Source organism: Esox lucius, chromosome 5 (genome assembly GCF_011004845.1).
Source record: "Esox lucius isolate fEsoLuc1 chromosome 5, fEsoLuc1.pri, whole genome shotgun sequence".
In the NCBI taxonomy this organism is placed as follows: domain Eukaryota; kingdom Metazoa; phylum Chordata; class Actinopteri; order Esociformes; family Esocidae; genus Esox; species Esox lucius.
The window spans coordinates 19037564-19061861 of record NC_047573.1 but is presented as its reverse complement, the minus strand read 5'-3'; the positions used below and the strand labels follow the sequence as shown (position 1 = coordinate 19061861).

The following is a 24298-nucleotide window of genomic DNA, read 5'->3' as shown; positions in this document are numbered from 1 at the left end:
GGATACAGAGCCTGTCCGTCACTGGCCATTTTGGAGCGCTTGTGAGGATGCGCGGTGTGTGAGCCAAGCTTCTCTTGGCTCACGGGACCACACATGCCCTTTCCACGCAAACACACACTCTTTCAGTGTGCACAGACTTCCACCCTGGTGGTCAGTCATGCTTCCTGCTCACTCTGCCTGCCCTGACTTGCTGGTTTCAGCTGACGTCTGTTTATGTGCTTCTAACAAGTGTACTCTCCTAGAACCGTCCCTGGCTTAAGACACTGAAACAGACTTGTTTTCTTCAAACCTGTCATAGTCATTAACATGGCAGTACAACATGGAGTGCAGAAATGCTGCCCTTTGAAAGGAACTCCATTGTACTGTAGGTCATTCCAAAGGAATGAACGGAGGCAAGTTGGGACCTTTGTTGGAGGTGTTTCTGAGGGTTAGTCCATTTACCATGAAGGGTTAGAACATCCCTGTAGCTACAGTTCCTTTATGTCTGTCAGATTGCAGTCGTACAACGCATGCCCATACATTGTTTTTTCAGCACCCGAGTTCTGATGGTGAAACACGTGTGTTCTCAGTTCCCCAGGGGACAGTGTGTGTCCTCTGGAGCCATTCTGGAGGTTTCCTCATCAGCCGTCCTAAGAACAGTCACCCTTCAGAAGATGCCATGCCCTGCCAGCAGCTGTCATGCGTTAGCAGGCGAAGGGGGGGTAACCGGGTAACCTAAGGAACATAGGCAACAGATGGCAGAGGCACAATCGTCTCAGTTGGTCCTAAAGGGTGTCCATTGGCAGAGACACACACAAACGTCGCGCACACACACACACATGCATTGTACTGTACTGAAAACACTCTCGTGTCGGAATATCCTTGAATGCACACGAGGTCCCAGGTTGAACGATAAACAAGGCCCAGTGTTTGCTCACTCATCCCTCCTGGAACACACACATGGACACACCAGCAAGCCGTGAGATTAGGGCATTACTTAGTCAATGAAGAATTACTCAATCGAATTCTGGAGACAGCAAGAGGAAAAATCTGTTGTTCTGTTAACACAGCAGTTAACAGTAATTGCTCGGTGATGCAGCTTCCCGTAGAAGAGAATCATTTGGGATTTAGTCGCATACACGTGCAGACACACACACACACACACACACACACACTACGAGTGTCAGTTCTGTCACGTTGATAAGGACACCAGTCTGACACTGGTCTAGAGAGAAGAGCTCCAAATACAATACCTGAGAGGAGCGATGGGGCAAGATAGTGTCAACCACCCTAATACATGATCTCCTGCAGCTCTTCTCTCTTATTTAAAGCCAATTCTTCACATGACCTCTTCTCTGTGGTCAGGTCTTCACCTGGTCTCTTCTTAGCAGCTCTTCTCTCTATAATAAAGGGAATGATAGAATTAAGGGTGCATCGATAAGAAAATGATTGACCAATGCCCTTTATGCTCGGTTATTTAGTTTTGCCAGACGTCCAGCTCTTGAAACAGTCTGGTGCTTCCAAACTTCTTTCAATTCACAATGATGGAGCCCACTGTGCTCCTGGTAGCTGGACACATTTTTTCTAACCTACCCTCCTCTATGCCTCGATACAATTCTCAGCAGTCTACAGAGATTTCCATGGACTTCATAGCCTGGTTTTATGCGCTGACCTTCACTGTGAAATTGTATGGGACCTTGTATGGACAAGTTTGTGTGCCTTGTCCGAATTTGCCCCAGGTGGACTCCAATCAAGTTAAATTCACATCTCAAGGACATTCAAAAGAAACAGGATGCATATGCACTCAGTTTGGTGTGTCACGGCAAAGGTTCTGAAAACCTATGAATGTGAGACATTCCACTTATTTATTTTCAATAAATTCTCACAAATGTGTATTCACTTTGTCATTCTAGAATATTTTGTAAATGTTACATTACTGTTTTTGTTATTTTTCATATCAAATGTAATCTTACATTTGTAATTCATGATATACTAGTTAAATGGATTTATTCTGTGTCTTAGAATATACTCATCTAGGCATGAACAAACCAGCTACATAACAGTTCCGTTATAAGCCCATTCTGTGAGAGGATGCATCTTGATGACTCATCAGTCAGACTAGTTGGAGTTGGATTAACCAACCTGAGAATCACAAGACCAGTGTTGTGTAGCCACTCTTATGAACTAGAGACCCATTCCAATCTACTGTAATGCTCCCCGACAGAGTGATCTACTCATGGCTCAAGATAGGGGGATTAAGGCATGACCTTAGAACCTGTATGGAGACTCAACAGAAGCATCTGTGTAGTATTGACAGTTCAGTGGTGGCATGTGATCAGACACACAGCGTGGAGGTTTGGCAGGTATGGAGGAGCTGAATTAGCCTGGTCAGATAGGCCCTAAACCGAGAGCAGACACACCCATGGTCAGTGGAGAAGTCAGGGGGAGATGTCTTGGAGTTGGTTCATGTTTTATTACAAAAGGATTCCTAAACTGTATTTAGTTGTCATACACTTGTGTAATGCACTGAGGTTGTACACTGATGTCATACGTTGCTGAACACTTTATGTGTAACAGCTGTTGTATCACCTACAAGCTTGTAATAAACTCTGGTAGATTATATTCGTTTCCTGAGTAGTTTATTTAATGTTTAATTCTGTTTCTGGGAGAATTTACCCACAAACCTGAAGTAGCGGACACAGCGTTTTGCCCGCTTCAGCGTTATGGGGTATAACATTAGTGTGTGCAGTAAGTGATGGGGTCTAAATACTTTCAGAAGTTAGAGAGGCAGTTGACCAGTCTTGGGCAGCTGTCATCTCCTTATTGGCTCTCCCCTCCCATCTGTTTGCTGATTACAGCACTCTGTGTGTTTCGTTTCCCTTTCTCTGTGTAATTATATGCTTTTAAAAGTCAGATCCCTCCTCTTGAATTTCAATCAAGAGGCTTCAAAGTGAGCGGCTCCATTGCTGAAGGGTTGCGTAACCGGGTTGTCCTCTGCTGGAGATACTAGACCAGACCCTGACCCCTCGGACACAAACGCATTGGTATCGTCATTCTTATGCGCGCTGAAAGAAACATTTCCGTAACACTAACCTTAGAGATCCTAAAACGTACCACCTAACCGCAACTCTTAACACTCCCTAACCCCTGCTTTTAACCCTGGATGTAATTTTATTTGTGACATTCAATAAATTATTTGCGCAATTTCAACTCAAGACCTTTCTCTAAAAGGGAATGTGTTGTCCTCGTAATTACAGTTATTACGTCCTGCCACCATGGTAAATCAAGCAGCCACCGGCAGACAGGCAGGCACTCTGAATAGACCAGGGTACAGATGGCCACGATGGTAATGATAGATGATGGTGATGGTGCATGATGCTGTTTCAGAATGACATGAATGGCAGAAATTAGCGGGTAGTCCAAAAAGGTGCCCTTCTTCCTGGAGCATTCTGTCTGCCTGGGCCCTGTGGATGAACTGGGGAACAGAGGGCCTAGGGATGCAGTGGACAGTGGTACTCCGGGCTCTCCATCTCGATCCACCCGGCCCCTGTATCTGCGGCTGACAGTTTAACTGCCATGTTAATTCACCATGTTCATTCCCCTCATGGAGCCGGGTCACTGTCAGCCATTACGGTGCTCACCGTCTCCCCGGCGGAAAGCCACGGGCGGCAGCAGGCCGTCCTCTGAGATATCAGTCCCTGCCTTTGCCGACATTCTCTGCTGACTGTCTCCTTTGGATCATCTGACCTCTCTCTGTGTACTCTCTTTTCTCTCCTTTTCTGTCTGCTGTAGATGGTGGTTCTGATGGACCCCCTGGAAGACCCAGATGACATCCTGCGTGCCAACCGCTCCCGGGAGAAGACCTACATGTTCGATGTGGCGTTTGACTACTCAGCCAGCCAGGAGGAGGTGTATAGAGCCACGACCAAGGGCCTGATCGAAGGCCTCATATCTGGCTACAATGCCACCGTTTTTGCCTACGGACCTACAGGTCTGCAGACTGTAGCTGCCATATTCTCGTGGGTGTGGGTGTGTGTGGGTGTGGGTGTGTGTGCGCGCCACTGTCTACAGCCCACCGGGAACACAATACCCAAGGAAATGATCCGCCTTGGGATTTAGTCATATGTCTTTTGTATTCAAGTTCCTTCAAATTCTTCTCATTACAGTTGTATAATCAAACTCATAAATTATATAAGATGTTTCCCTTTTTCCTGCTTGAATAAGATGGCGTTCTTAGATTCCACTTTTGTTTTTTTTCGGGGTGCCAGGCTTGCTAGCAGTCTAGGGCATTCTGATCTGTTACCATGGGTACCAGGGAGGGTTGTTGCATGTCTTCTTTCATCCTGTTTTTAATAGGATGACAGGAAATTATGTCGTAGTAAGCACCTGACTGCTGAGAAGCAGGCCTCTGACAGTCCCTGACGAGAAAAACAAAGAGACCCAAGATAAATCTTACCCTCCCTCCCATCTGTCTTTCTCTCCCTGCAGACTCCGCTCTCTTAATCTCTTCTCATCTCGAATTAAACTCAGTGTGTCACAGGCTTGTTGTCCAAAACAGAATTAAGACTGCGTGACCTGTCCTCCTTGGCCAAAACAGGCACGCTTTCGGAGAATATATCTTGATTGAGGGTTAAGCTTTCAACAAAAAGGCCTTTTTAAATATCCCCACATCCAGCAACCAAATGCAATACAAGATTCCTATTAATGGCAAAATAAATTAACTGAACTTAAGTTAATTCACCGTGCAATAGATGCGATTAAAAGGTCAATAGAATTCAACCATAGAATTTAACCAAAAATATAGCAATGCCATGTGAATATGTGGGGGAAGAGCCCATGTTATTGCCCCCTAGAGAAAGGCGCTATCATTTAGACTGTTATTTGAGAATCTCCCACTATGTTGACTGACAGGTCAAATGATGGTTGTCTGAATGTCAACCCCAGTGAGTGTTCATGTCACCCTCACCAATCAACTGCATTACAGCTGAAAGCATCTTTATCCACCACCACGAATGGGAGGTCCTGTTTACCAGTCGGGTCTTGTTAACCTGAAAAGGTCATGCAGTGAAAACAGTCAAATATATCAATAAGACTTGAGTAATTACACTGTGGCCCTATTGCAATAAATAAATCCTGACAGATTTAACAGTATTAATTTTGTTAGGCCTAGAACAGATATTTGGACCCACACGGTCTGCATTCCATTGAAAAGTAATTGAAAAGTGTTCAATGTGGAAATGTGGTTTGTTATTGACAGTATTGCCCTCTTTAGCTAGATATGTGAATGTCCATATTTCGTGTGTGTGTGTGTGTGTAGGTTGTGGGAAAACATACACTATGTTGGGAACAGACCGAGAGCCGGGGATCTACGTGAGAACCCTAAATGACCTATTCAAAGCGATCGAGGAGACGAGTGATGACATGCAATACAACATCTCCATGTCCTACCTGGAGGTGAGAATACGCGTCCACGCTCGTGTCTCCCAACGGCACCCGATTCTCACTGCCCTGCAACGTCTGATAAGGACATTTCAGTTGTTACATGTACACGTCCACCTCGGGAACCTCATTGCTGCTATCCCTGTATTTCGGTTGCACGTGCACCTTCAACATGCCTTCACTGCACATTTAGAATTGCCATTTGTACTTGCATGTGCCTTCATTGCACATCTGGTACATATGTTATACTTAATACTTGGACATTTCCTGCCCTCTTCTATTTGTGCTTCTGGTTAGATGCTAACGGCGTTTCGTTGTACTGTGCTTGTACTTGTTTAATGACAAAGTTGAATCTAATCTAATGTAGTGGACAGCCTTTGACCACAGGTAAAAAAAACTGCAGTTGCCATGTCTGAAGCAGGTATTTAGCTGCACAACTGGTAATGCAATGTTCTAGACCAGAGGTCTCAAACCGGTTCCAAGGAGGGCAGAGTGTCTGCAGGTTTTTTTCTCACCTTGTACTTAACTGACTAATTAGGTCACTAATTGGTTAGTTTCTACCCCCATCTGGTTGTTTAGGTCTGAACTGGGAACCAATTTAAAGGAAAACCCAAAAACCTGCAGACACATGGCCCTCCGTGGAACCGGTTTGAGACCTCTGTTCTAGAGTATTCCGACATTAAAAATGCTTCTAATGTTGGTCAAATTCACAAACAGAAAATCCCCTTCTAATTTAGAGCAGGGGTTCAGTCATTCAGGGGTTCAGTGATTTAGGGTTGGAAGCTGCTGCCTCCGGGGCTCATTACAGCTGCAGCGTTGGTTAGAATCCAGCCCACTGCTCTCAGGACTGTCTTCCCGCTTTGAGAAACAGGTTCAGATAATGATACGGCAATCCAGGAAATGTCACTCTGTTTCCTGCATCAGTGTGTGTTTCTCTTTCACATGAATCCCCTGACAACATGTCCAACAACACAGCCATCGAAGCTTTCAGCAGCCGGGCGGTTGTGCACGCCCTAATTGAGGCTCTTGTCTGTCACGTCTGGACTCACAGTAGTAGGGCACACAGATTGTGCCATCTCATGACACCCCACTTCTCTACTCACTCCTCTGGCTTTCAGTTGAAGCTCACATCCATTATAAGGCCATGGTGCTTGCCTAGGGGCCAGCTGGGGGGCTGCCCCTCCCTACCTTCAGGAAATGCTCAAACCCTACATGGTTAACCAAGCTCATAGTTCTGCCGCCTGTTGTCTCATTTAAAAAAATACATATATATCATACTCACATTCCGGGTTATTCGGTTTGATTCAGTAGATAAAATGATCTATAAACTATTATATGATATGATGAGATCCGAAGATTAGCAAGCAGGAGTTCTATTGTAACAAGCAGGAGTTCTATTGTAACATTTAATCGGTTTCTGATTAGATGTGAGACAATGAAAGAACACCAAGTCCTCAGACTGAGAATAGCCAGTAATGGACTTGTTCATCGTGTTTTCTTGCGTCTCATTGGCTGAAGGATTATCTAAGCGGATGTGTGATAGGATGATGGCGTTTGGATAGATACATGACCTAAGTAGGCCTGTGTGGACTGTACCAATATTGACACTGATTGCTGAACAGAGCCACAAACAGCTCAGGCTCATGCAGGGTTCTTATGTTCTAAGGCTGCCGCTAAAAACGTCCAAGTGTCAGACAGTTGGCATAAACAATCACCGTAATGAACAGACAAGTGGTGCAAGTTCATTGTTATAATTCTTCAGTACTTAAATGAAAGTATTGTTTATTCAGAAAACGTGACCCATGCAGAGGTGCATCCTAAGCCAGACATCCAGTCTTCATCTCTGCTGAAAAAGAAAGTGACTTGATTGACTGCTCTTTATTTCAAATAAAATGCCAATCTTGCTCAGCCATAGACGTGTAGCAGAAAGACATTTCCACAGTAAAAAGAAATGGCAATCATTTGTCCTTTGCTCGTAAAAAAAAAAAAATCCATCTATTCCATAATTGGTTTAATGTTTGAGACACACTGTTTTACAATACAATCTATTCAGCATTTAATGAATGGGTGCAGTGGAGTAGAGCACAGCAGCAGATGGTGAATATTGTAGTTTAAGGTTGGACAGCTAGCCGATAGCATATGTTTCATAATGTAGTCCTGCTCCAGTGTTGTGTTGGTCCTGCTGGTCTCTAGGGAGCATTTCTCTGCCTGCCGTTGGCCTCTCAGCCCTCCTCCAGTCGCCGCACAGGCAGAGAGGTTCATGGGTGTTTTATGGCCCTGCTTAAATCATGCTCCCGTATGCACCCTTTAAATCAGCCTCCTGTTTTACATACAGTGAAGTCAGTATGCAGGGACATGGATACTCATACATTCACACGTAAACACACACATTTAACACTCATGCAGCTACTCTGAACTCAGACTCTCTTTAAATTTAACTAAAAGGAAAGATGGATTGAAAGAAATTTTGAATAAGCACTGTTCTGTCTGTCTCAATAAATGTTTCCACTCAAGGGGTTAAAAGGGGTTCCAGGGCTCCGACTTGAACAGTAAGGGCAGCTCAGTCCCGTTGTGACATCAAACGATGCATCTTAAATCTAACGGATGCTTGAATGTAGAGCTTCTGAGATTAAACAAACTGACCGTTCCCACTGTGTATTCCCAGATCTACAACGAGATGATCCGGGACCTTCTCAACCCGTCCTCTGGGTTCCTGGACCTCAGAGAAGACTCTAAAGGAGAGATCCAGGTGGCAGGCATCACAGAGGTCTCCACTATCAATGCCCGCGAGGTCAGAGGTCATACAAGGCCACACACAATCACTATACCAAAAACACACTATTTTTAATCAACATTATGTACATTCTGGGGACTCCAGAGCACATCTAATATCACACGTCATAAACATGATTTTAGGGTTTTATAAAGCTACATAAAGTTTATTGGCTGTTCCTGACAGATCATGGAGCTGCTAATGAAGGGCAACAAGCAGCGGACCCAGGAACCCACAGCGGCCAACCAGACATCGTCCCGCTCCCATGCTGTTCTACAGGTGGCAGTGCGGCAGACCAGCCGCAGTCGAGACCTTCTACAGGAGGTCCGCTTCGCGCGCCTCTTCATGATCGACCTCGCCGGCTCCGAACGAGCCTCCCAGGTGTGTGCATGTGTGAACGGGTGGAACAGGGTGTGTGCACGTGCACCTACCAACAGACATCTTTCTGTGCCCTTTTGTCAAGTGTTTCTGTGACCTATTACTTCATGATGTAACAGCTAAGACTCCTCTTAGACATTTCAGGGAATGTATGTACAGGTAGTGTTACCAACTAGCAGGTTCAAATTGTTGCAGAGCTGGGGTTTACAGGACTCTTTGATAAGGCACATTTACAGCGTTGAGCTGGGGTTAATAGGACACTTTGATAAGGGACATTTATGGCGTTGAGCTGGGGTTTATAGGACACTTTGATAAGGGACATTTACAGTGTAGAGCTGGGGTTTTTAGTACACTTTGATAAGGGACATTTACAGTGTAGAGCTGGGGTTTATAGGACACTTTGATAAGGGACATTTACAGTGTAGAGTTGGGGTTTATAGGAGACTTTGATAAGGGACGTCTGCAGTCTGGGACTGGGGTTCATTGGACGTTTTGATGAGGGACAGTGTTGAGCACAATTTACATTCTACATCTAGAGACCGTGGTTGGAGGGAAAGAAGGGGTTAATATCTCTACAGTTAGCAGCTTCTGTATACTTACTGTTGACTATCAATGTCCTACATATGTCTGGGTTTGAAACAATTACAAAATGGCTGACACAGATGATTGACGTGGTAGTGTGATGGTCTAGGGATTTTCAGAGCACAATTTTATGGTGGTGGTTACTTTTGTTGAACCAATTGTAATTAGTGTCACATCAATACTGCCAACCCAGTCAACAGAACGTTTGTGTCCCAAATGGAAAGTCTTATGGGCTCTGGTCTAAAGCAGTGCACTTTATAGGAAGTTATTGGGAGGCCATTTGGGCATGAGTTGTTGTGTGAACTAGTTGGGGATGTTTGTCATAAAATAAATATTTTTAAACGTGTTAAATATAATATACACTTTTTCAACATTTAAGATTTCAAGATGTTTTACTCGAGACGTTTCCAATGTAACAGCAGGTGGAGAGAAAAGATCAGAGCACCACCTGCTGGTTTATGACCAGTCGCGCTGTGTGCGTGAGCATTGCAAAATGAAGGTACACCAAGATGTTTACTGCTCACACAAGTCAAATAGCATTTGCGTTGCCAGCTTGCCAGGCGCTCAAACCTAGTTTTATTTGAGACGCCAAGCCGGTGAGGCATTTTTTCACATTGTTCTTCAAACCAGTGAATCATGTAAAGGCATGTGAAGGCTTTATAACGCGCTGCACGTTTCACTTTTATTGGTTGACACAAACATTGTACCTCACGTGAGTCGCCGAAGATGGTGTATTCAATAATATTTACTATTAACTGCATTGATTTCCCCACTCATCAGAGTAGAGAAACGCATGATTGTGTATGACTTCGAATCAATGGTCTACCAATATCCACACAAAAAGGAATTTGCATATCGGGTAAAACGATACGCAGCACTGTTTATCCCAAAGTGAAATGTGATAGCAAAAGCAAGTAATATCAATGTCTGTGAATGTATAATTATTGTTGAGTGACTTGTCCCTACATTGTTGATTAACATTTGATTCAGCTAATTGGCCAGCATGCCATCTGCTTCGGAAAGAGAGAATTAATTTGCGCGTGGTTGCCAAGATGATGTCACTTTGAGCGGGTGTATTTGAACGGTTTCGTCCTGTTCATCCTGGTAGATTATGGTCAATATTGTTTAATTTTAACGAGTGAAGTTATGTTACGTGCACAACCTTTCCCACACAAAACACTTCTTTTGAACAAAAAATATTGTTATTAATTACAAATCTTCCCTAATTGTTTTGTTAAAAATATTTATTTATTTGATATATATATATACATATTCTTGGTGTGTGAAATCTGTTGTTTTGGAATGAACTAAGTAACTATATTCTGTCTCCCATAAAAAATCCTGCAATATTTACGTTGAAAGATGTTGTTATATTATTCAGATTGAAACTAAGTTATTTATTTAGCCATTAACCTTTTTATTCTATCCAGGAAATGCAGCTATTTGAGATCTGTACCCAAATGTAATGCTTTTTTTATTGAACATGAATATCTATTAAAATCTTTAGAATTGGTTAGTGACAGAAATAATATTATGTTTTTGAAACTCTATAATAACTTAAATGTTAATCCTTAATGTTGCTTTATTTGTAATTCTCGAAATGAATTATCACAGTTATCCCTGACTTTTTTGTTTCTTTGTTTTTTCTTCTTTGTGTTTTTTTTACTTTTTATTTCTGAAGTAGAATTGGTCTATGTTTCATTATTTCTGTGTCTTCTTGAATAAACAAAAAATGTAATTGCGTGTCATGGGGCACACAGAGGTATGGGCACGGCTGGTTTGGTCTGAATGTAACAGTGGCAGCACCCTGCTGGGCTTTAACATAACAAACCCATAAAGGCCATGTATTCAAGATAAACTACACTGCAGTTGGTGACAGCACTGAAGTCTGGCTGAGTGAACTACAAATCAATCTGCATCCTAAATAACCACTTATTATTTGTAGATTTGGAACTTGAATTCAATTTGGAACTGTCAATGAATTAAACATGCTCTCTCTCCCACTCCCAGACACAGAACCGGGGTCAGAGGTTAAAAGAAGGGGCTCACATCAACCGCTCCCTCCTGGCTCTGGGTAACTGTATCAACGCACTGAGTGAGAGACACGTTAACAAATACGTCAACTACAGGGACAGCAAGCTGACCCGGCTGCTAAAGGTTCCACCTGAAACATCCGCCAAACTTGTGATACGATTACAATGTAATACATTTGTTGTACTTCAATCATTCCTATAGAAACCATTGCTTTCTGTTGTGATGTGTACGGTCTGCAGGACTCATTGGGCGGCAACAGTCGCACGGTGATGATAGCCCACATCAGCCCTGCTTCCCTGGCCTTCGAGGAGTCTCGCAACACGCTGAGCTACGCCGACCGCGCCAAAAATATCCGCACTCGGGTGAGCAGTACACCTCGTCTTTCTTCTCACAGGGCTGAGAGGATAATGTTTTCTCAAATCTTTAAATCTTAAAATAAATGTAATTGATAAAGTGTAATTTAAGAAAAAACGAATAGATTGTCCGTGGAGCTGTTCGAAACCCCTTCAGTCAGCATTATTCTGCGTGTTGGGTTCCTTCTTGCATTGTGGCTGCAGCTATACGGCTGTAACCCAGTTGTGTCTCTCCAGGTTAAGCGGAACATGCTGAACGTATCCTACCACATCGCTCAGTACACCAACATCATCACCGACCTGCGCAGTGAGATCCAGCGCCTCAAGAAGAAGATTGCGGATCAGGCTGGACGTCAGCTCAACTCTGACCGAGCTGATATCCGCCATGTCCAAGGTACTGACCGCACCTTAAATCTCTCTCACTCAGCTTCTCACGGTTTGTCCTGAAAATTCTCTCCTGCCGCCATTGTAGCGGAAGTGCAGTCCCACAGCACGCAGGCGAGCCGGACAGAGATGGACCAGCTGAGAGAACAGTTGCTAGAGGCCTTCAGGAGCCAGATGGAGATCAGGAAGAACCTGATAGAGCTGGACAACAGCAACATGGAGATTCAGATGGACACCTCAAAACACCTGCTCACCATCACAGAGTATGTCGGGGGAACCCAAAATGCACTTTGACCCCAGTAAAGCCCTATGCTCTTCTTATGACCGGGTCCCATGTTGCTCTACGTAGGGAAACATGTTATTGGAGACTAACAATTAAATCACACTGCCTCTACACCTACAGCCTTTACCTGTACTAGTTAAATGACGTCCTGGCCGCGACATACCAGCGATGCCTGAAGTCCAGCAAATAGTGGTGCAAATTGGTACAGCACTGAGGACGGGTGGGTAGTAGGACGGGACTGCCTTTTCACATCCTCGTATTAAGGGTGTGGGCCTGCCAGGTCAGTTGATGTTTAGTCGGGGGAATACTCGACCTTAGAGCCCAGGTACCAGCCATAGGGTTTTGGGTTGTAAATGCTTGGTGGAAGCGCTTGTCAGTCTTTGACCGTTCCCCAGCAGCTGTGGAGAGGCACAGCCATCTTGGGGAATTGGCCGTTGTGAAATTGGGAAGGCAACACAATGTGTCAAGACACCTGCTTATCATTGCATGCCTTACTGTATGTCCCCTCCTGTAGTTGGGAGCAGGAGCGGAGTCATCGTCGCAGGAAGTGGCGTGCAGAGAGGAAGAAGGAGAGCTTCAGTAAGGAGGAGAGTGAGAAGGACTCTGACTGCCCTGAGTCTCCTCCAGACAGCACAGAGACCCAGGAAGTAGCGATGGCTAGAGAGAACCTGGTCACACTCATGGCTGAGCAGAAGAAGATACGCAAACAGAAGGTAGGTTACTGTATTCCTTGGTTCTCATCTCTGGAGGGAGCTACAGAATCATAGACAGCTTTCGCAACTTTACTTAGGCTAGGTTTATGTACATTTAGTATTAACAAATGCAAATGGCCTGAAACTTTATTTAATAATTCACTTAATTCAAGAACAAAATGGTGATTAAAACTGTAGTATTTTAAATGAATACGATTTATATTTGTAGGATCCCTGGCAGTTGAAATAGTTGATATTTTTTGTAAACTTCTTTTGTTGATATTTATTGCTTGTTAATATATAAATAAAAAACTTTATTTATATATTAACAAGCAAGGGGATATTAAAGAACGGGTAGGGGAAATTAAAGGACGGCTATTTTAAATGCCTGGAATGGAATTATTGAAACATGTATATTCCATTTCAACTCGCTCCACCAGCCACCACAAATACTAATAGGGCGTCCTGTGGGATGTTGGGAACACTGTGCTGTCCATTGAGGTCTGCTTGCTGTTTGTCCTCCTCTCCTGTAGGCGTTGCTGGAGTGCCGCTTCGTGGAGCTGCGGGAGAGGGCCAGGCGTCTGGAGGAGTTGCTCCCACGCAGGGTGAGCTCAGAGGAGCAGAGAGAGGTGCTGGGCCTCCTCTGCAAGGTGCACGAGCTGGAGATTGAGAATGCAGAGATGCAGTCCCACGCTCTGCTCAAAGACAACGTGATCCGGCAGAAGAACTATGTGGTGCAGAGATTCGAGCAGCACCGCCACCTCTGTGATGAGATAATCCAGCAACAGAGGCAGTTCATCGACGGTGTGTCCAAACGCAGTAAACTAGCACGGCTTCCATCATATCTTGCCACGGCAATAGGCTGTCATACTTCAGGATTTCCCCCTGAGGAGACATTATAGAAATCACTGTCCAGAAAGCACATTTTAGAGAACCTGCAAACGTAGTAAGATTGATTGCACGTGCAGTAATGAAATGCTCCGTTCGCAGGCGTTTTGTGTCGTATGTTAATGTGTGAATAGGGCTCTAACCTGTATGGTGTTGTTGCAGACCACAGCCTCCTCGTGCCTCCCCACCTCCAGGAGCTGTATGACATTTACATGAGAGAGCTGGATGAGAGGAACCTGGACAGAGCCATGGCCCTGGACAAGGTCACCGGACGCACACTGAAGGTAGACCCCAGATAGAGTGGTTGAGACGCGCGCGCACACACACACACACACACACACACATACTCAGTTCCTAAGTATAAAGTCTTCCTTCCACCTCCATTATCCGTGGTCTCCAGAAGGGCTCCCTGCCCAAGATCACCCTGCCCAACCGTGGTGGGGGGCCCCAGCAGGATGTGGACTCTGACCAGGAGAGTGTCCGCACCATGGGCTCAGAGACCAGGCACAGCCAGCCCAAGACCCGCAGACACACCCTGCCCCCCATCCTACCTGAGGGGTAAGAGGAGCGACCGACTGACAGGAGGGGGGAGGGGAGGGGGGGGGGGTTGGCATCCTCGTCTTCATGACTGTTCCTCTCTCCCTCGCAGAGACAACAACCGGGTGTTTAAGAGCAGCCCCCACGCCAGAAATTTGAAACACTCTACCGTGATGACCCCACCTCCCATCCACATTAACGGCCAGGGGAACAGAGAGGTCAGAGGCTGCAGACGTCTACTAGGACTGATAAGGATGTTGACTGCTTTTGGTTGATCAACGTTTTCAGTCAAAAATGCCCTCTAAAGTGATAATACACTACAGAAAGGCCATTATTTTCATACGATCTTATTCTAGTTTAGATTTACAGAGAACACGTATAAAGTGATATGTAAATGCATTGCCATTTAAGGCTACTTTTGAGCAGCTCAAGTGGAATATGTGAAGGGTCAGGTCTTGTTGTCTTGCTCTCTGGCTCGGGATAATAAAATGGCTCTGGAGTTATTCGTGATATTTTATCTCATTTGTCATGGTGTGTACTGAAGTACTCCTGTAGGGAGAGTGAGTATAATGACGTCTGTCCTCTCCCTTCTATTCGGCCCAGCTGCAGCCGTTGGCCAACGAGAGTATTCTGAGCTACAGCCATCTCAGCCACAGTGTCAGCAGTCAACTGGACTCCTCCCCTGAGAGCAGCGAGACAGGCCAGGACGTCCCCCTCACACGTAAAGGTAAGAGACCGCCAGGGACTACTGGAGACAGGAGGGACACAGAACAGGAAGACCTGGGTAGATGTTTGAGTGGATCACAACATGACATGAGGTGGTATTGGAGGGCCAGTAGGAGGCACTCTGGTCTAAGGAGATCCCAGTTACCAGGGCAGTGATAGGGAACTATGTGTACAGCTGTTTAACCCTGGTGTACTGGCTACATTTCCAATCTGGCTTATTCCAATCATAAAGGCCTAATCATCTCCAGCTTTCAGTTTAGTTATTCATTCCCCTAAAATAAAGTATACAATATAAAGAACAATATATATTCTAAAGTAAGTAAACCTGGATAAGAGACTAAATGACTAAAAAGTCAATGTGATGAAAACCAGAATGTAGCCGGAACATGTAGGTCATCTAAGGACGATTATAATCTTGTCTTAGGTCAGGGTGTTACTGTACATGGTGTTTCTGTCCAGACCCTATTTTATCTCCTCCTACTGGATTCAACAGAGAGGCAGCAGATCCTTAAAGGGGTCCACAACATTGCAGTGAAGGCTGCTCGTCGCCGCTCCAAGGCCCTGGAAGTGGACGCCCTTCGGCTCCCCCCTCCTCCATCCCCTCTGGACCACAAGAAGCACAAGGACAGCCTGTCTCTCAGTGAGGCGCCCCCTAGGGGCCTGGCCCTGCTCCGTTGTCGGCAGCCCAGCCCTGAGCTCCGCCACGCCACCTCAGATGAGAACCTGTCCAGCAGCACGGGGGAGGGGCCTGGCTCCCAGGGCATCTGGACACGCCCACGCAATCGCCAGCCAGCCCCCAAGAACCCAAACGCCACATCCCGCGAGCAGGACTTTGAGGCTCGGCGCCGGAAGAGACGCTCACGCTCGTTTGAGGTCACAGGCCAAGCAGTGAGTTGTGTGTTCATTATCAGGCTTCCTAGGTAACATTTGATTAATCCGTACTGTATTTTAGTACAGTGTAACACTGAGTGGTTAGATTTAATTGATTAATTGACTAATTCATTGGTAAATAAATGAATATATTAAGGCGCTCCAGCCAGAGGAAACCTTTTAGTCCACATGAAATCAACCTGATCACACTACTCTTTCACACCGTCCTTTACGATCAGCTGTCTCAGTCTAAGGCCACAGCCACGCCGCGTTTACGTCCTCTGGACAGCACATCGGACCCTCACCTCCACATCAACGGCCTGCCTCAAGCGCCCCTTCAACGGCCACAACACAGGGGCGTCCCACCTCTCACCAAGGCCCGGTTGCCCCAGAACAACCACCAAACAGGTGAACCCGGACGAGATTAACGGAAGATACGCACCTTCTAATGGAAGATTTCATATCAACACATTGATCTCATACGGCTCGCTGAGATTTTGACTAGTGCTTATTGTGTTTTGATGTTTTTACAGGCCCCATCATCTCAGAGTCCCCGCCAGCCAACGCCCCCTTGGGCCAGCTGAAGCGTGCGTCCCAGCTGCGCCAGCCCCTGCTCTACATCACCTCCAATGGTTCTGGGGCACAACGTGTACGGAGGCACTGAAGACCTACACCCATTACTACTCCAGGGTGGTGTAAATTAGGGCATTAAGAATGTTTTTTTTTTATAGTTTTTTATGTGCATTTAAAAAAAGAAAGTAAAACAAACATGTATTATTCAATTTGGGGCATAATTAACTTGACCCAGGGTTTCCTTGCACAGAATCCCCTAACACCAACGCTAACCTGACCAGCTGGCACAGTTCATATGGACGGGACTAAACTGCACCAAAGATGTACATATCAGACAAAATCTGGACACACCCATTCAAATGAATTGGTAAATGTCTGAAAGCTTTTGACTGGTACTGTATATTTTGAGAGTATAGCCTTCTACAATGGACACCATGTTAGCCCCTTTAGGCGTGTTCACACTGCACCTCATCTCAGTGTTAACTGCCTTCTTAGCCCAGGGCAACTGTTCACACTTGCACATTTTGAATTACTAGCAGGTTTTTCACCAAATGTTAGGGTCTAGCCCCAGAGACACCCTGGCAAAATATGCAGTGTGAAACAGGACCAAAAACAAAGCATAAAAGGTTTACTCTCAAGTCAAATCAAATACAATGTGATATGGTATTTTGTTGTATTTGTCCATCAGCCCAATGCTTAAAAATACAAATGAATCTTTATCCCAGGGTTACGACACTGGTGTTAACATACGCTGAGCTAGCTTACGGACAGTCTTTGGTTGGGACTAAGTTAACCAATTGCTAAGAACACTGCAGTGTGAAAAGGCCTCTTGAGTATTCTATTCATCCATTCAGTGCTATCATTCGGAATGTTGTACAAAGCATCCTTACAATTCAAACAAAATTTGTATACCAATATCAAAAATTTTCATATTTTTTCTTTCTTACTGCAATACCAAAGATGACTCTTCTGTCCTAAATGGCACCCAACTTCTATAGTGCTGTACTTGATAGTGTTTTACTTTTGACCTGGATCTGAATCAGCCAGTGCTTACACAGGCTACATCCCACTGCTTTCATACAATACTTATCTTGGTGAAGTGTTGATGAAGCCTCGATGTTACATCAAGCTAATGAGGAGAGAATGTAGATTTTGTCTGTTGTGGTTCAATTCAACCGACATAACAAAGGGGTGAATGAAAATGCTAGCTGGCACTTGTAAAGGATGGAGAAACCTGCTAGCCTGGGCACAGATCTTGCCAATTTCATTCCTTTTGTTGTGAAGCCAAAAATTTTTGGCATGACAATGACTGACAGGGAGTTGGCATGATGGCACAGGGATGTCACCCAATAGATCAAGAATGTCCGGGTGAACAACAACAATAATATTATTAATTTATGTACAGTGGATATAAAAAGTCTACAAACCCCTGTTAAGATGCCAGGTTCTTGTGATGTAAAAGAATTAGACAAAGATAAATCATATCAGAACTTTTTCCACCTTTATGTGACCTATAATGTAAACAACTCAATTGAAAAACAAACTAAAATCTTTGAGGGGGAAAATGTAATTAAAAAACCCACAATAACCTGGTTGCATAAGTGTGCACACCCTTAAACTAATACTTTGTTGAAGCACCTTTTGATTTTATTACAGCACTCAGTATTTTTGGGTAGGAGTCTAATAGAATGGCACATCTTGACGTGGCAATATTTGCTCACTCTTCTTTTCAAAAGCGCTCCAAATCTGTCAGATTGCGAGGACATCTCCTGTGCACAGCCCTCTTCAGATCACCCCACAGATGTTCAATTGGATTCAGGTCTGGGTTCTGGCTGGGCCATTCCAAAACCTTAATCTTCTTCTGGTGAAGCCATGCTTTTGTGGATTTGGATGTGTGCCTTGGGTCGTTGTTGTGCTGAAAGGTGAACTTCCTCTTCATCTTCAGCTTTCTAACGGACGCCTGAAGGTTTTGTGTCAAAATGCCTGGTATTTGGAACTGTTCATAATTCCATCCACCCTGACTAAGGCCCCAGCTAAAGAAAAACAGCCCCAAAGCATGATGCTGCCACCACCATGCTTCACTGTGGGTATGGTGTTGTGCAGTGTTGTTTTTGCACCAAGCATACCTTTTGGAATTATGGCCAAAAAGTTCAACCTTGGTTTCATCAGAACATAACACATTTTCCCACATGCTTTTGGGGGACTTGATGTTTGTTTTTGCAAACTTCAGCTGGGCTTGGTTGTTTTTCTTTGTAAGAAAAGGCTTACGTCTTGCCACCCTAACCCATAGCCCATTCATATGAAGAATATGGGAGATTGTCACATGTAGTACACAGCCAGTACTTGACAGAAATTCCTGCAGTTCCTTTAATGTTGCTGTAGGCCTCTTGGAAGCCTCCCTGACCAGTTTTCTTCTCGTCTCTTCATCAATTTTCGGAGGGACGTCCAGTTCTTGGTAATGTCTCTGTTGTGCCATATTTTCTCCACTTGATGATTACTGTCTTCACTGTCTTCCATGGTATATCTAATGCTTTGGACATTATTTTGTACCTTTCTCCTGACTGATATCTTTCAACATTGAGATCCCTCTGATGCTTTGGAAGCTCTCTGTGGACCAAGGCTTTTGCTCTGAGATGCAACTAAGAAAATGTCAGGGGAATCCTACTACAGCTGAACTTTATTTGTGATTAATCAGAGTCACTTTAAATGATGGCAAGTGTGTAATGACTTCTATTTAACATGAGTTTGAATGTGATTGGTTAATTCTGAACACAGCCACATCCCCAGTTATAAGAGGGTGTGCACACTTATGCAACCTGTTTATTGTTTATAAGGTTTTTACTTTTATTTTTCTGCCTCAAAGATTTCAGTTTGTTTTTCAGTTGAATTGTTCACATTATAGGTCACATTAAAAGTGGAAAGAGTTCTGACATGTTTTATCTTTGTCTCATTCTTCTACATCACAAAAACCTAGCATTTTCACAGGGGTGTGTAGACTATTCATATCCACTGTATAAATCTGCATTAAGCATATCTGGTTTAATGTGTGGAGAAATGAAGTCGATCTTAGTAATCAAAAGCCCAGAATTATTGTGCACCAATAGGCATTCAGATGATATATAGTCTAATCTAGTCTCAAATGACTCTGAATGGGAATAGGGTGTTATTCTGTCATTGAAACAGCCTAGGTCTATGCCTATTCCTCTTCCCTGACATGATGGGATCCCGTGTCAGATTTTCTTGCATCTTTAGCCCTGCAAGAGCATATGGCACTTCAAAGTGCATCCCTAACGGCAGATGATTTATTTTTGTTCACATTTTATGGTTGCCTTTTCTTGTTGTCAAATTATAAAATTACAGTCTTTGTCATGTTTTCATAAAATAATATTTTGTATGCTTTGTTTCGTATTTTTTTTTATTTGTATCTTAATAAATTCCTGTGATACCTTAAGATTTTTGATGTGATTCACTTAAGTCAATCAATTACATTTATTTTATAAAGCCATTTCTACATCAGCAGTAATTGACACAAAGTGCTATTACAAAACACCCAGCTTGAAACTCCAAGAAACAAGCAACAGCAGTGTTGATGCACAATGGCTAGGGAAAACACCCTAAAATGGGGGAAAAAACCTAGACAAGAACCAGGGTCTGAGGGGTGGCCAGTCCTCTTCTGGCTGTGCTGGCTGAACATTTTAAGAGTACACATTTTAGTAATTAGTAAATGCATTTGGGCTGTGCCCAGAGTCTGTAAAACATAATCCAGGTCGGAAACATGACCTGATGAAGGACATGGACAATCCCAGGGGAGGAATGGTCAGCAGAGTGGCAGGGAAGACTTTGGACAGGGACAGCTATGAGTCTTTCGGGTCTGGTACTCCTGAGGTGTGGTCCAAGACCTCATGTCCTTAAATTTAAATGGAGCAGGAGAACATTTAGAGAGTGCATTCCTTAGATTACCAAGGATTTACAGTGGTGAACGAGAACTGACCCTACTCCCCCAACACAATAATATTGCAGCATAAAACATTGGGGCTGAAACTTTTCAGTGTCCCAGGGAAGTTTAACTTAGGAACAGATACAGGATGAGATTCTTCATCCTAAATTGTTATTAAGGCCAAGTGCAATTGGGTATTTTTATTTACCTTCGTTTGATCAGATAAAACATTGAGAACATACCATCTTTTACCAGGGGTTTCTTTTGTTTTTTTATGTTTCAGTTGAGGATAAATGCCAACTTTTTATGTATGGTGCTATGTATGAAAATATATATTTATTGTATGAATTTATATTTTCATACATTCAACCATACTTAAAAAGTTGACATTCATCCTCAAATGAAACTAAAATTTGCAAGGAATAATGCCTAATTCAGAAGCAGCCTTTGGCGTATTTAGTACTATCCAATCCTGTGATCTCATGCTGAATTTGATGTTTTTTACAGTACTTTGTGTACAGTATAAACAAGAGAATACTGCTTCATTGTTTAATTTAGAGGCCCATCTCTATGAAGGACCAGACCAGCCAAAATCTAAAAAAAAGAATCTCTAAATCCATTTATACATAGAAATAAAAAAAAAAGTGGTATAATATTTATGCAACTAAATGTACATGGAAATAAAAATGCCGCTCAAAGAAATTAAGGGAACACTTAAATCACACATCGGGTCTCAATGAACACATTTTTTTGAAAGATTAAAATCTTTACTGTACATTGTGTAATTCATTGGGAACAAAATAACAGCAAAGTAACAACTGGTAATGGAAACCAAAATCACCAACCATTTGAGGGCTTGCGTGAATGGAAACCAAAATCCCACAGTTTCGGCTTGAATTTCATCACGGCAACACAAAATGTGACTCAGTCGTGTGTATGGCCGCCATGTGCCTGTATGCACTCCCGACAGCATCTGGGCATGTTCCTGATAAGATGACCGATGGTGTCCTGGGGGATCTCTGTGGCGCTACTTGTCGGCATCAGATGCACCGTTACATAACATTCCAGAGGTTCGCATTTGGATTCAGGTCTGGGGAACGTGAGGGCCAGTCAATGGCATCAATGCCTTCATCATCCAGAAACAGCCTACACACTCTAGCCACATGGCTGGAAACTGTCCTGCACCAAGAAGAACCCAGGGCCCACTGCACCAGCATAAGGTCTGACAATGGGTCTTAGGATTTCATCTCGGTACCTAACAGCAGTCAGGGTACAGTTGGCTAGCACATGGAGGGCTGTGTGACCCTTCAAGAATATGCCTCCCCAGACCATCACTGACCCAAACAGGTCATGCTGGATGATGTTGCAGGCAGTATAACATTCACCATGGCGTCACCAGAGTCTTTCATGTCTGTCACATGTGCTCAGTGTGAACCTGCTCTCATCGGTAAAGAGAATGGGGCGCCAGTGGTGGACCTGCCAATTCTGGTGTTCTCTGGCAAATGCCAATCAAGCTGCACGGTGCTGGCATATGAGCACAGGTCCTACTAGAGGCCGTCGGGCCCTCATGCCATGGAGTCTGTTTCTGACAGTTTGGTCAGAAACATGCACACCAGTAGCCCACTGGAGGTCATTTTGTAGGGCTCAGGCAGTGCTCCTCATGTTCCTCTTCGCACAAAGGAGCAAATAACGGTCCTCCTGCTGGAAATAAATACAGAAAAGAATGATCAAGGAAATTAATAAATAAATAGGGAAATATTAATACATTTATCATTAAATTTGTTTTTTTATATGTATAAATTTATATTTATTGATACATTTATTGATTTCTTTCTTATTTTATTTAATAAATGTATTTGATGCTTTTTTTACTCGTTTTTTTGAAAATCTTAATTTTCAAAAAAACTAGTAAATGATGGAATGGTCACTACATCCTCTCAGGTCTTGTTACCATCTGCCAATCCAGAAAAGTTCCATTATGAGTTTATGAATTAACTCTGGAGTGACAAGACATTTGAAATATTTGGCAGAGGATTTGTCTGGTCAATTATTATTAAATCACCTAAGATAATGAATATATTTGAAAAATGCTATGAATTGACTGTGGTGATACTATTCATCGAGCGAACTGGGGCATTAGTTGGTCTGTAAATGTCACCATATTATTCTAAACAAATCCAATATCTAGGGGAATCTTCAGACTAGATTGTATGTAAGCCCAATATATTGTAGTTATCTTCCTGAACAACAGGAGGTTTCTCATTTTAACCTAAGTTTAATGCTTACCCAAATCTGATGTCTTCTAAAGTTGAGTATAGCTTAATCTGTTGTTGCGTCATAACAGCTGTTTGGAAACTATCATCTTAGCTAAACCTTTTTCTAACTGTAAATTCTGTCTCCTAACTCGTTGAGTATTTCTCCTAACCATGTAAAGTCACTTCAGTCTGTAGCTGTACTTAATTTTTGCCACAACTGTAGAAGCCATCATTCCCAGGAAACCATTAGTATAAAACAGTGAACTCAAAAACGTCTGCACAATCACCATACAACCAGCAGATGGCCCTACTGTACCATATGCTCAATGACCTCAGCGTAACTACGCATTATTTTCTCTTTTGACAATTTTGTTTATCTACACGATGTCCCAACCTCAGTTAGAAACTGGCCTCGTTTTTTTTATATGTGCTTCTAACAAAGGGGTATACATACCAAAATGTTATCAAAACAAAGCTATCCATATTTGCTAGTTCCTCATTGTAAATATCAATGTGTTCGAATTTGACCTGCCCAACGCAGTGAAAAACGATGTAATAATCTTCTTCTGCAAGACCTTGCGGCAAAACCATAAACACTTCTAACTTACAGATAAAAGAACTTCTTACAGAAATGCATGGGGTAAAATGTTTTGAGTGCCAAAAGGAGAGGCAACATCACTATTTTACTGTCAGCCGACCCCTTCGCTTGCAATCATGTGTCACATGGTTCATCAACAACAGCTGTAGACTAACAATGAAATCCGATTGTGTGTCAGTACAATTATCGGAAAAGGGAATATAGATGGGTTATGGGTAATGTTTAGACGGGTACGGGCGTTTATTTAATTAAGCCCATGAGTTATACCGGTAAACAAACTATTTTGATTTGTCTAGGTTGGTTTGTTGACATTTGTCACAAAAAGAAAACCTATGTTTGTCTGTGCAATGAACTTACTTTGGCCACAGAAAGATATGTCTAATAAATATAGAATCGGATTAAGAAAAATGCATAAAAACATTGAAATAACGTAATATATATTTTCCCTGCAACTGTCAGTTTTCAACTTTTACAACTACATGGTGTACTTTTGTATCCGTGTGCTGTTCCTTTTCTTTCCCATAATTTTGCTCCGCGCATGGTCAAACACGTGCACCGCGGATTACACAATCCAAACAACAACAGCTCTGCCATGTGAGCAGCAAACCCTCTTCGATTGGCTCGTAGGCAACCAATCACAAAAATCACCAGCACTCATAATGGTTAGGGCTTTGGCTGAGTAGATTATGTCCAAAACCCCCAGAATCTTCATACTAGCATGCTAACAGAGAATTAATACATTTATCATTGTCATATAAAATGTAGCCTTAATAGCAATCATCCTTATACATATGTCATGGGTGAGAAAGTGTCTTTCCAGTTCCTGATTAATTACAAATAATGTTATTGACAGTGAATCTTATAATCTGTCATTTATAATGTATGATGTACACATGGGTAGAAACAGAATGACACATTAGAGGTGCATGTTTATCACATACCTTTGTGAATTCTGAGATAAAGTAATCCCAAGCATTTTGGTCATTTGGGATTAATTGACATTTTTGCCAGTTAGTG

General features: G+C 43.3%; 1 protein-coding gene across 1 annotated transcript in view; it reads left to right on the top strand.

Moving 5' to 3' along the window:
* The window catches only part of kif19 (kinesin family member 19), a 36208-nt gene extending 18281 nt beyond the window's left edge, over positions 1-17927 (top strand). Inside the window, exons 3-19 of the mRNA XM_010888640.3 lie at positions 3772-3970; positions 5297-5433; positions 8084-8209; positions 8378-8572; positions 11162-11308; positions 11425-11547; positions 11776-11932; positions 12011-12185; positions 12720-12918; positions 13431-13701; positions 13948-14069; positions 14186-14343; positions 14435-14540; positions 14926-15049; positions 15542-15936; positions 16158-16326; positions 16452-17927. Coding sequence (XP_010886942.1) covers positions 3772-3970; positions 5297-5433; positions 8084-8209; positions 8378-8572; positions 11162-11308; positions 11425-11547; positions 11776-11932; positions 12011-12185; positions 12720-12918; positions 13431-13701; positions 13948-14069; positions 14186-14343; positions 14435-14540; positions 14926-15049; positions 15542-15936; positions 16158-16326; positions 16452-16582 — 2934 coding nt within the window. The 3' untranslated portion in view covers positions 16583-17927. The remainder of the gene's footprint in view (positions 1-3771; positions 3971-5296; positions 5434-8083; positions 8210-8377; positions 8573-11161; positions 11309-11424; positions 11548-11775; positions 11933-12010; positions 12186-12719; positions 12919-13430; positions 13702-13947; positions 14070-14185; positions 14344-14434; positions 14541-14925; positions 15050-15541; positions 15937-16157; positions 16327-16451) is intronic.
* Positions 17928-24298: the final 6371 nt, after the last annotated feature.